At 45.5% G+C, this 12,604-nt stretch overlaps 1 protein-coding gene across 1 annotated transcript in view; it reads right to left on the bottom strand.

Annotated features, from left to right (window-relative positions):
- SLC4A4 (solute carrier family 4 member 4) overlaps positions 1-12,604 on the bottom strand; it is a 260,367-nt gene that overhangs the window by 130,982 nt on the left and 116,781 nt on the right. The window contains 1 exon segment of the mRNA XM_048482738.1: positions 1,103-1,263. Coding sequence (XP_048338695.1) covers positions 1,103-1,263 — 161 coding nt within the window.

Below are 12,604 nucleotides of genomic sequence, written 5' to 3'. Positions count from 1 at the left end.
AGTCTAAGGAGCCCTGTGGTGGAGAGCGGCAAGCTGCAGTACCACAGTCTAAGCTCTGCTCACAACCTGAGTTGTATGTTTGTAGGTTTATATGTTACATCGTGTATTTTCAATGTGGCTTGTTTTGTATTACAATCGTTTGGTTGAACGTTTGTGCACATATCACTTTAAGAAAAATATTTTTCACTCTGATATATTGCCGGGAGGTACTCATTTTTTTATGAGCTTATATTTTGTCCTGTACCTCTCCCTGGTTTTTAGTTTATACTCGATCATGGCAGAGTGGCATCAAGCCCTATCTTATAATAGAGATGATGCTGATAGAATACTATCTAGTGTACATATGGTTTTTACTTTGCACTCCTCATATTGCCGATAATTATTGCCTCATATTGCCACATATTGCCGATAATTAGGTCCCTAGATCAGTGATGGCGAACCTTTTTGAGACCAAGTGCCCAAATTGCAACCCAAACCCCACTTATTTATCGCAAAGTGCCAACCCGGCAATTTAACCTGAATGCTGAGGTTTTAGTTTAGAAAAAACTGGTTGGCTCCCTCTTCCTCTGCCCCACCCGCTCAAGCAGGGGCCAGCCTGCTCTAGCCTCCAGCAAGTCCCGCATGCACTGCTCTGTGCCTCTCTAGCACCTCTGCCTCCTCTGCGTCCCCCCCTCCCTTGGGCAGCAGCCACCCAGAGCACAGGCACCAGGCCCGCCAGCTGAGTCCTCCCTACTCACCGCGGTGCACACATATCGTGCTCAGTGGCCCAGGCCAGCCTAGATGTGTGTGTGTTGGGGGGGTGTTTTTCCACCCCCACATGACGAACTTTGTGTGTGTGTGCCCACAGAGAGGGCTCCGAGTGTCAGCTCTGGAACCCGTGCCATAGGTTCGCCATCACTGCCCTAGATCATTAGGACCATTAACTTTGCTGTTTGATGTACTGGCTAATATGATGTGGCCTCTGTTTGGCAGGACAGTCCCACAAAAATGTCACAGGGTCTAAGTGCAGAAAGAGGAGCAGAGATTTGAAGTCCAGTCTGATGTGACCAACTCTATCATTTTCATCAAAGAGAACGGCTGCTTCTGCAAGCGTGGTGCTTACCTACTACCTGAGGGAGGGATGAGGCTTCCATGTCCAACATGATCGACCCTTTCTCTATACACGTCCTCAACTCAAACAAGCTGTGCAAGGATAACGTGGCAACGTGCGGTTTACTCCACCTCTCTCCTCCCTGTTCCACTTTTTCCTCGAATTTTATCCATCTGCAAGAGGGAGAGAGAAAGAAAATAAGCAACAGGGATACCCTTACAAAAGATGCCGCTTTCCAACAGAGTGTTTCTAGTCAGTTGAGAAGCTTTCGAAGAAAAACAGCCCTGAAAAGTGGAGCATCTGCAGATAATTCCTCTCTCTCTCTCTGCATCCTGTAGATCCATGGTTTCCAACCTGGGGAACACATACCCCCCCAGGGGTATACACCTGAGCTTTTGGGGGTACATGAAAAAAAACTGTGTAATGGGCTTGCTAATATGGGGATGCAGTTTGAAGGAAATGGGTCGCCTAGGGGCATGCAAGTGAAAAAAGGTTGAAGATCACTGCCATCAAGGGGTGCCAATTCTCCTGCTTTGGCCAGAGACCTCCTGCCCCTCCCAGGCATTCCCACTGTTGCTCAGTTGGGTGGTGGGAGAAAAGGGACAAAGCAATCATCTGCTACAGGATGATGTCACTTCCAGCACGACCAGGAAACCTTTAAATTCCAGATTAAATTAAACTTAGATTAGATTTATTTTAAAATATTAATCTAAATACGTTGATCACACATTTTTGCCTCTTTCACTGGGAGAAGGGAGGGGGGTGACTTTTGGAACAGTAATAAGGGCAGCTTAAGGGGCTAAGCCACCAGTCTTGACTACTGAGTGTAATGAGATCTGTGCCTTTAAGAATCACTTGATGGGCGAAGTTAAGGGGACCAGGTCTGGAGAGCTCTATGCAGAAAAACTCAGGAAAAGAGGGAGTGCCTCCTCATGTGTAAACAGAGAAACACAGGAAGAGCCCTCTGCAAGCCCACTGCACAGAGAAGAGTCCCGAGGCAAGCATTCCACATGTAATGGGCCATTAAGATGCTTACAACCCGGCACAATCCCAAACATAAACCCTGACGCATGCCGTAGTTAATCTTTGGCCATACTTACTCCTGTTAACAAGGCTAAATATTTTGTTAACCATTGTCATTTCTTGCTAACTTCCACAAAACTGCTGTTGAACCCAAGGCAACAATTCACTTATCACACTGCCTCATTGCTTTTCATATCATTGCCTTTAAACTCTACAAATAACAACAACAACAACAACAACAACAACAACAACAACAACAACAACAACAACTAATAATAATAATAATAATAATAATAATAATAATAATAATAATAATAATAATAATAATAATAATAATAATAATAATAATAATAATAATAATAATAATAGTGGGCCTTCAAGTGGAGACTCATGGAGACTCCCAGACCATCAGGCGTTCAAGGAAAGAGGGCAGGAAGGGAGCAGAGGTGGTTTGCCACTGCCTTCCTCTGCACAGCAACCCTGGGTTTGCTTGGTGGTCTCCCATCCAAATATTAAGCAGCGCCAACCTTGCTTAGGTTCCAAGCTCGGAAAAGGCTGGGCTAGGCTGGGCTAGGAAGACCTAGTAAATATATCAGCCCTAACAAATTCACTATTAATGGATTCCAGAGGTTTGCAGGGCACAAAACATCCAGATGGGTACATTTTGAGTCTGCACTAGTCTGCACCACCCGGAGGCGTATGGCCTATAAGGACATGGGGTGATCCATGTCCACGGGTGCACGCCTTTTGGTCACGTGGGGGACACCAGGTGCCCACTCCCCCACATAACCAAATGGCGTGCACCCCAGCCGCACACCACCAAGCCTTGCCCCCCCCCCCCCAGCCTCCACGCAGGTCAGCTTTTGGGCAAAAGCCAGCCTGCACAGAGGCTGGGGGGGACTGGGGTCAGGGCTACATTGGGGGGGGGGGGTGCCCAGAGAAGGAGTTGTCTCAGGAGCCCTTCCCCCGCCCCCAATACGCCTGTGGCACCACCAATAGCATAGTCCATTTTAAGTGGAGAAGATAGAGACTGAACTGGGGGCCTGCATGCAAAATAGATGCTCCATCACCTTACCTCCCCATTTATGTATTTATTTATGTATTTATGTATGTATGTATGTATGTATGTATGTATGGATGGATGGATGGATGGATGGATGGATGGATGGATGGATGGATGGATGGATGGATGGATGGATGGATGGATGGATGGATGGATGGATGGATGGATGGATGGATGGATGGATGGATGGATGGATGGATGGATGGATGGATGGATGGATGGATGGATTAGTTCGGTTTAATATACCACCCTATCTCCTAAGGGCTCGGGGCGGTGTACAGATTAAAATAAACACATCCATATGCCCCAATAAAAATAAATTACATTTCAGTTAAACAAGTTAAGTCATCCAATATCTCCAACAGCACAAATCTAATCAACAGTATCAGTAACCCAGTCATACGGCAGTCACAAGATGGAAAAGTATATGGGGATGGGAATGGGGATGGGGCCTCACTGGCCGGCCTCACCAAAAGCCCGGCGGAACAACTCCGTCCTGCAGGCTCTGCAGAACTGTTCTAGGTCCTGCAGGGCCCTGATGGTCAGGGGGAGGTTGTTCCACCAGGTAGGGGCCAGGGCACTACATAATACGATGAGACTATCCTGCTCCTGCCATTCAACTTGCACTTGCAGTTTGAACCACTGTAATTCCTGGTACAGGCTTACTGCCTCAGTGAGAAACATACCTAAAGCAAGACTAAAAACCACATCTGCTGGGATAAGTTTGGAAGGGGATCAGATGCAGCTCAGGGCCCAAAAGATCGCCATTAACAACCTCTGCCCCCAGCTCAGGCAGAGAAGCATTTAGCTCAACCTGTGAGAGAAACACCCTGTAAAAATATCAAGCTCTCTGAAAGATGATGTGACTCTACGTCAGCTGCATTAAGATTTCTCAACAAACAAACCAGCTTAGAAAGGGGTTCTCAGTGCTGGAATCTTGAAATGCATGGTCCCAAATGGAAACCAAGCAGGCGACTATGGAATAGCTTGGACATGGGTCAGATATGCCTCCGATGCAAACCCAGCCCACACAGCTGGACTCATGATAGATCACTCACTTGAGAGACAGTGTGGTGTAGTGGTTAAGAGTGGCAGACTCTACTCTGGAAAACAGGTTTGATTCCCCACTCCTCCACATAAAGCCTGTGGGGGACCTTGGGCTAGTCACAGTTCTCACAGAACTCTCTCAGCCCCACCTGCCTCACAAGGTGCCCGTTGTGGGGAGAGGAAGGGAAAGGAGCTTGTAAGCCATTTTTCCTTAAATGTAAAGGAAAGTGGAGTATAAAAACCAACTCTTCTTCTTCATCATCATCTATACATCAGATGGGTTGCATTTTGGATTACTGCCCTCTGTGCAGCCCAACAAAGTTATTCCAGGCTACGAGAAAGCAGGTGGTATAGTCCAATCTCGTCAGATCTGGAAGATAAGCAGGGCTGGTACCTGAAAGACCACCAGGAAGACCCTGTAGAGGAAGGCAATGCCAAACCACCTCATTTGCCTTGAAAGCCCCATGCTGAGGTTGTCATATGTAATCTGTGACTCGGGGGTACATTATAAACCAAAATATTTGCAATGGAGAGGCCATGCTACCTTTTCCAGGAGAGCTATGGCACAGAAATGCAATGAAGATGAAAGCCCAGGAGCGCATTCATTTCGGGAAGATTAAGGCATTTGTCTACCACAGAGACCTGAAGATGAAATCTTGTTAAGACTTCTTGTAAACAGAAGTAGATGAGCTCCCACCGCTGGCCTCGGACTGGAATTCTCAACGGCAGGAAATCAGTCTTGCTGGAATGTTCAGAACTCAGAGGGGACTCTTCAAGGCACTACATATTTTACTTAAGCCATGTTGGATGAGATCAAAGGCCGACCCACTCCAGGGTTCTGCTGTTGGTAGCTTTAGGAACAGAGCCTGATGCTGATAACTGTCCCGTTTAAGCCAAGCATCTGGGAACTGGAAACAAACTGCCTCGGAACGCGGAGGTACCATCTCACTGTCTTGCCCTCCAGACACTGAGAGGTTTACCCATCGTTCATCCCTAAATACCATACAAAGTACTACATTTTTTACTAGCATGTATGCCCCCTCCCAGTGGTGGGGTTCTAATAATTTAACAACTGGTTTGTGCCTCCCCCCCCGCCACACACAACCCCGCCGTGCGCCACTCCCTACCGCCCACTTACCTGCTGTGGAGGAACTTCTTGTGGGGGTGGAAAAGGGCAACGAGCCCTTGCCACTCCTGCTCTGAAAGCCCCCTCACTCCCCCTCCCCTGGAAGAGGGGTGACAGGCAGTGGTGGGATCCAAAATTTTTAATAACAGGTTCCAATGGTGGTGGGATTCAAACAGTGGCGCCGCCGCACACACGCACCTCCAGTCCCTATTGGGCTGGGAAGTTGCTTTAGTAACCACTTTAGTAAAAAAAATAGTAACCACTTCTAGAGAAGTGGTGAGAACTGGTTGGATCCCACCTCTGGTGACGGGGCTTTTAGCACCTCAGAGCAGCTAGGCAGCAAGGGTTCTGTTCCAGGGTTCTGAAAGCCCCCTCGCTCCCCCTCCCCTGGGAGAGGGGGCGATAGGGTTTTAGCAGAGCAGTCGGGCAGCAAGGCGCCCAGCTGCTCCAGGGCTCTGAAAGCCGATTTTAACAACCGGTTTGCCCAACTCAACAAAAAATGAGGTACTGGTTCTACTGAACCGATGCGAACCGGCTGAATCCCACCACTGCCCCCTCCCTTTAAAAAACCTCAAGGGACACCATATCACCAAAATGTGCCTGAAGACTGTATAGTAGCAATATTTGAAAAACCATATGGCCCCATGCGCCAACGATGGTCATTAGGCAGCCATTAACTGTCCTACCACGTAGGGTGGCTCATTTATTTATTTATTTATTTGTTTGTTTGTTTGTTTGTTTGTTTATTAGTTTTTTATACCACCCGATCCCCAGGAGGCTCTGGGCAGTTTACAACATAAAATCCAACACACTATTAACAGGGAGCAACCAATAAAAACAGTTTACAAGGCTCCAACAATTTAAATTGCTAAAATAAATAATAAAATCCCATTTAAAACAGCGGCAATACAATAAAAGGCGCCCAATAAACTTAATATCAGACCCTCCCCTCAGAACAGAAAAAGGGGAGGACAGCGGATCCCAACGATATAGGTTGGGTCCCAACCATTTGACATCTAAGAGAGTCTGGGCCTTTCTATTATGGCTCTGGCTCTGTGGGGCGGGGGCTTCTTGAAGAGGTGACAAGGCCCCCCTTCCTGGAGATTTTTGGGAGGTGCTGCCTGTTTGCCGGGGGGCAGGGGTGAATTTGAGACATCTTTTACGGGAGGAAGGGAGGAGAGATTTAGGATTCGCTCTTATATTTTTTGGTATCTATTACTGTAAGCTGCTTCGGGCCCAAAAGAAAGGTGTGGTATAAATGTTTGAATAAATAAATAGTCTTGTCCAACATGCATTTATCTGCAAAAAATGTGCAACCTAACACATACAAGTGTTTTTTTAAAAAAAAAACAACCCGATTTTCAAAAAAGTAGGTTTCTATGGGAGGCATTATGGTCCAAAAATGTTAAATTTACTACAGGTCGAAACGTTAAATGAGAAGTGGTACAAAACATTTTACAGATGATAAATGACTCCCAAAGCCATTGTACAAATGAGCAAAAATAGTAATGGGCTTTGCTGGAAATGGCAAGAAGAAGTTGGATCCTTCTTTCACATGTCGTAGAAACATTAAAAAGTATTGAGTAAAAGGTTCGTGTGAAAATGCAAAAAAATAAATTCAAGACTGAATTCCCTTTCGCTGCAACGATAATGTTACTTGGTATTTTTCCTGAGAACTTTCCAAAGAAACTTAATGAATTATGCGTGTATATGTTTACAGCTGCCAGAGTGTTAATAGCATCTAGCTGGAAGACTTAGATTTGCCCAAACATGGGAACTTGGGAGGATAAAGTAGGAGAATATGCTGCAATGGTGAAACTTTGTGAACAGAAAGCTAAAATCTGAGTTGGATGAGAAGTGGGAAGCATTTTTTCAGTATGAGGCTGAATCAGTAACGTAAACACGTTAATAGTTAAGGTTATAAGTAGTTGTTAAATTGATATATACCAGTGGGTATTAAGGAAATAATCTAAGAAAAATATGCTAGATCAGCAGTGGCGAACCTATGGCACGGGTGCCAGAGATGGCACTCAGAGCCCTTTCTGTGGGCACGCGTGCACAGAGTCTGTCATGTAGAGGGGTGGAAAATCACACACACACCCCACACACACATCTAGACTGGCCTGGGCGTGATCATTTACCTGGGAGAAAGCTCGGTTGCTGGGGCTTGCTTCTGAGTAAACCCTCCTAGGGTCCTGATTCACCCATTCAAAGCGTTGCACGGTTGCTTCACCATGCTTACTCCCGAGTAACGCGTTTCTAAACTAAAACCTCAGTATTCAGATTAAATTGCCGTGTTGGCACTTTGCGATAAAGAAGTGGGTTTTGGGTTGCAATTTGGGCACTCGGTCTCGAAAAGGTCCGCCATCACTGTGATAGATGGGATAAAAAAAGATAGAAGGCTCTATCTCAAAGTAGTATTATGTTTATATGTTAATTTTTTAGAATATTAAGTTCCATTCTGTTGCTATATTTTTATGGTTAGGTATTTTTCCTGTTTACTATTGTGTTATTTTTCCTGTTTACTATCATTTTAAAAAAATCATTAATTAAAAGAGGAAATTTATAAGCAGCACACAAAAATCAGGTTATACCCAAGCACTGCCTCTTAAGTGGATATTTGGTGATGTTTTATGTTCCAAAATGAGAGCAGCCTATGACACCCTAAAAAGAAAAATGTTGAGGTATGACCACTCTAAGGAAATGTCTGGCCAACTAGCCCATTTGCTGTGAAAACATAAACTTCACAGTCAAAACATATGGACCTGTTTCCTTCAGATGCCCTTTCTGCTCATGCAAAAAAGGTTCTTTTGATACAGGAGGCTTGAAATTGTCAGGGGCAGTGGCGTAATACCCAGGGGGACATGTAGGGCCAAATGTCCCCGGGCTGCGGCCATTTAGTCACGTGGGGGGAAATCACCCCCCACACCCCTCCTCCTTCCTCACCAGGCTCACATGTTCTATAATGTGATGGTGACTTTGAGATGACCTGGTGCAAAAAGTGTTGTTTGGTAGTGGTGGGGGAGGGAGGGTGGCCATACAGGAGGGAGGGCGGAAAACTCAGATTTTGCACATTCTCCCTAGATACGCCTCTGATGAGGGGACAGCTGCTTGGGCCAATCAAAGGACTGATAGTAGTGGAATGCATCCACATGATCCAAACCTTAGTCTTTCTGTTGGTCCAAGAACCTGGCTGGCTAGTCTCCTCAGATCTTGGAAGCTAAGCAGACCTGGTTAGCACATGGATAGGAGACTACCACGGGAGTCAAGGGTTGTTCTGCAAAGGCAAGCAACAGCAAACCACCTCCCAATGCCTCTTGCCTGGAAAACCCTACAGGATCACAATAGGTCAGTTGAGACTTAGAGAATCATAGAGTTGGAAAAGACCACAAAGGCCATCAAGTCCAACCCACTGCCATGCAAGAATACACAATCAAAGCACTCCTGACAGATGGTCATCCAGCCAAAGAAGGAGACTCCACCATGGTCCTAGGCAGTGAATTACACCATCGAACAGTCCCAACAGTCAGAAAGTGAAGAAGAAGGAGGAGGAGGAGGAGTTTGATTTATATCCCCCCCTTTCTCTCCTGTAGGAGACTCAAAGGGGCTGACAATCTCCTTGCCTTTCCCTCCTCACAACAAACACCCTGTGAGATAGGTGGGGCTGAGAGAGCTCCGAAAAGCTGTGACTAGCCCAAGGTCACCTAGCTGGCGTGTGTGGGAGTATACAGGCTAATCTGAATTCGCCAGATAAGCTTCCACAGCTCAGGCGGCAGAGCTGGGAATCAAACCCGGTTCCTCCAGATTAGATACACGAGCTCTTAACCTCCTAAGCCTCACTGCTGAGAGGTGGAATCTCTTTTCCTGTACCCTGAATCCAGTACTCTTTGCACTTCACAGCACAATACACAAACACAAGTCTCTTGCTATCACCTTTACAGCAACAACCAAATTCACTGGTCTTCTAGAAAGGTGAGAAATTGTTGTAGGGCTGTAAAGAGGACAGGAATGAACAGAGGGATATGGGAAGGACACAGGTCAGTGGAAACCATCACATCAGATTCCAGCAGGTTCAAGGGCATCCAAACATGACCTACCTACCACTAAGGGCAGCACCATAATCTACAGCTGCTGCTTGGAACAGAGGTATTATTCTGGTGCTTTGCACAGAAAAAATGTGGACCTCACAGACCCAAATGTGCACATTCACACCTTTCATACACATATCTGTGAAATCTGCCTGAAACTGGTTTTCCAGGACACATGTAGTGTAGACTTGGAAGTGTCAAATAGACTTATGGTGCACAACAAGAGAGAGAAAGAGAATCACCCACACTTCATAAATGGAATCCCAATGTTTACTGTCCCAATGATAATCTGTGGAGATGAAGAGGGCAAGGTGATATTCACAGGCAGATTAATCCAGCCAAACACAATAAAAAGGCTCATAAAACAGAAGAAGGGAATTAGAACTATTCCGATGGAAGGAAAAAAAACCTTAAAGCTAATATTTAAAAGCTCTGGGGAGAAGAGAAAATGCTGCCTCAGCACTCTTTGCTTCCCAGAGACGATCTGACTGTGTTTGTGTTTTCCCCCTCCCCAAGGTCTAGATTTGAGAGACTGCCATGTCCGAGGAAAACCTCAAGCTAGTTTAATTATTACTACATTGATTAAATTGATGGTATCAAATGTATCCTCAATCTACTGTACTCTATCTATGGACCTTGTTCCTCCAAGTAGTAACAAATATTTTTTTTATTTATTTGATTGAAGTCTATAAAATTATGCATGGGATAGAAAATGTTAACAGAGAGAATTTTTTCTCTCTTTCTCGCAGTACTAGAACCAGGGGGCATCCATTGAAAATGCTGGGGGGAAGAATTAGGACTAATAAAAGGAAACATTTCTTCACGCAACGCTGCCACAGGAGGTGGTGATGGCCACTAACCTGGATAGCTTTAAAAGGGGCTTGGACAGATTTATGGAGGAAAAGTAGATCTATGGCTACCAATCTTGATCCTCCTTGATCTGAGATTGCAAATGCCTTAGCAGACCAGGTGCTCGGGAGCAGCAGCAGCAGCAGCAGAAGGCCATTGCTTTCACATCCTGCATGTGAGCTCCCAAAGGCACCTGGTGGGCCACTCCGAGTAGCAGAGTGCTGGCCGAGATGGACTCTGCTCTGATCCAGGAGGCTCTTTCTTATGTTCTTATGTTCTTATTTATTTGATTTGTTGAATTTATATCCCACCCTATCCCCAAAGGGCTCTGGGCAGGTTACACTATAATATAAAAACATTCCATAAACATTAAAATATAAATGGGGCATTTCATTCTTCCTTAAGTTCCTGTGAAATAGGTTTTGATAGGATCCTGTGCAGCACACTTAAGGGTACTGTCAAAGGGTTTCACGGCTGGACTGAACCAGCTGTTGTGATCTTTCCGGGCTGTGTGGCCGTGGTCTGGTAGTTTGTACCCTGTGAGGTAGACAAAACCTATACCCTGCAACACAATCGCTCCACACTGTGTCACAGAGAGAAACGCATCTAACCGTGACATGCCTCTGAAAATGCCAGCCATAGATGTGGGCAAAACATTAGGAAGAAAAACTACCAGACCATGGCCCCACAGCCCAGAAAACCCACAACAGCCAAATGTAGGGGTTCTTTTTCTTGTTTCAATCAGCCCCCAAACAACCCACTCAGTTATTTCTGTTGGGACTATGGTGCAATCCTATAAAGGTCTACACAGTGTGGTGCAGCGGTTAAGCGCAGGTGGGTTCTAATCTGGAGAACCAGGTTTGATTCCCCACTCCTCCACTTGAGTGGCGGAGGCTTATCTGGTGAACCAGATGTGTTTCCCAATGCCTACATTGCTGTTGGGTGACCTTGAGCTAGTCAAAGTTCTCTGAGAACTCTCTCAGCCCCACCTGCCTCACAGGGTGAGGAAGGGAAAGGAGCTTGTAAGCCACCTTGAGTCTCCTTACAGGAGAGAAAGGGGGGTATAAATCCAAACTCTCCCTCGTCTATCAAAGCCTATTCCACAGGAACTTACTCCCTGGAAAATGTACTTTAGGACTGTACCGCGCTGAACCTCATCTACATTAATTCCCACAAAGAAAGGACTAAATGCCTGAACAAAATGTGGTTTAGATGCTTTACTCTCTGGTACTAAAATTATTTCAGTGAACAAGCATTTCGCCCTGGGACTCCAACTCCACCAGTTCAGATTTATGTGTTGGCTTTCTGAGCAAAGCACTTCATGCACATTTGCTCAGCCATTTGTAAAACACCCCTGCAAGGTAGGTTAGCATAATTATCCACAAATTGTGGATGGGAATCAAAGCTAATAGAGGGCAGCGTGCCGAAAACTACCTAGCTGTGGTAATGGCTTAAGTGAGATTTAAACCAGGGACCTTCAAGGTCACACGTAGATTTACTGGTTCATTCATTCACCTGCAAGAATTAGACTGCCTTTCTCCACAAAGGACTCAAAGGAGACTACAGTGTAAATAAAAGCCCTGTTAAAATACAATATGAACAACATAATAATGTGTCTTCCAGACAGCAAATAACCGTGATCCATTCGTTAATTCTTTCTTGCACATCCCAGAACACTAAGCTCCTGTTTCATATAAATGTGTGTCCAAGCATAGATATTCCAATACTGTATTTAAGCCTTTTAAGAAGAATTTAATGTGGATTCTGGAAGTTGCAACTCAAGTATCCCTTTTTGGAAAATCATCAGTTTAGCTTTGCAACCCAAGAGATTTGTGGTGGTACTTTTACACTCTGCTGGGTCACTTAGCCAACACTTAACAAAATAAATGTTGGAATAAATCCTTTTACTGACAAAGCGTCCCACCATATCGTCGGATGCTCATCATCTGGCTGGGGTTTCCATATTGGGAGTAAACTGGGGCGTAGCACCCTGGGCAGCCCAGGTACGAATCCCCGCTTCAACTGTGCAAGCTCACTAGGTGACCTGTTCCAAATTCTCAGAATGGACTCCCTTGCAGGGCTGTTGTGAGAAAACAACATTCTAAAGCTGCCTGGAATTCCAACTGGGGGAAAACATGAGATATAAATAAATAAAAGCAAATGCATTCTTGCATCTCAGGGAGGAAGTGCTTCCCCAACATTGCACACAACTTGAAGAAGAAAAAGAGTTTGGATTTATATTCTCCCCTTCTCTCCTGTAAAGAGACTCAAAGGGGCTTACAATCTCCCGCACCCCGCACAACAAACACCCAGTGAGG

This window comes from Sphaerodactylus townsendi, unplaced genomic scaffold, assembly GCF_021028975.2.
Source record: "Sphaerodactylus townsendi isolate TG3544 unplaced genomic scaffold, MPM_Stown_v2.3 scaffold_20, whole genome shotgun sequence".
Classification (NCBI taxonomy): Eukaryota; Metazoa; Chordata; class Lepidosauria; order Squamata; family Sphaerodactylidae; genus Sphaerodactylus; species Sphaerodactylus townsendi.
This window is presented reverse-complemented; position numbering and strand designations above follow the sequence as displayed.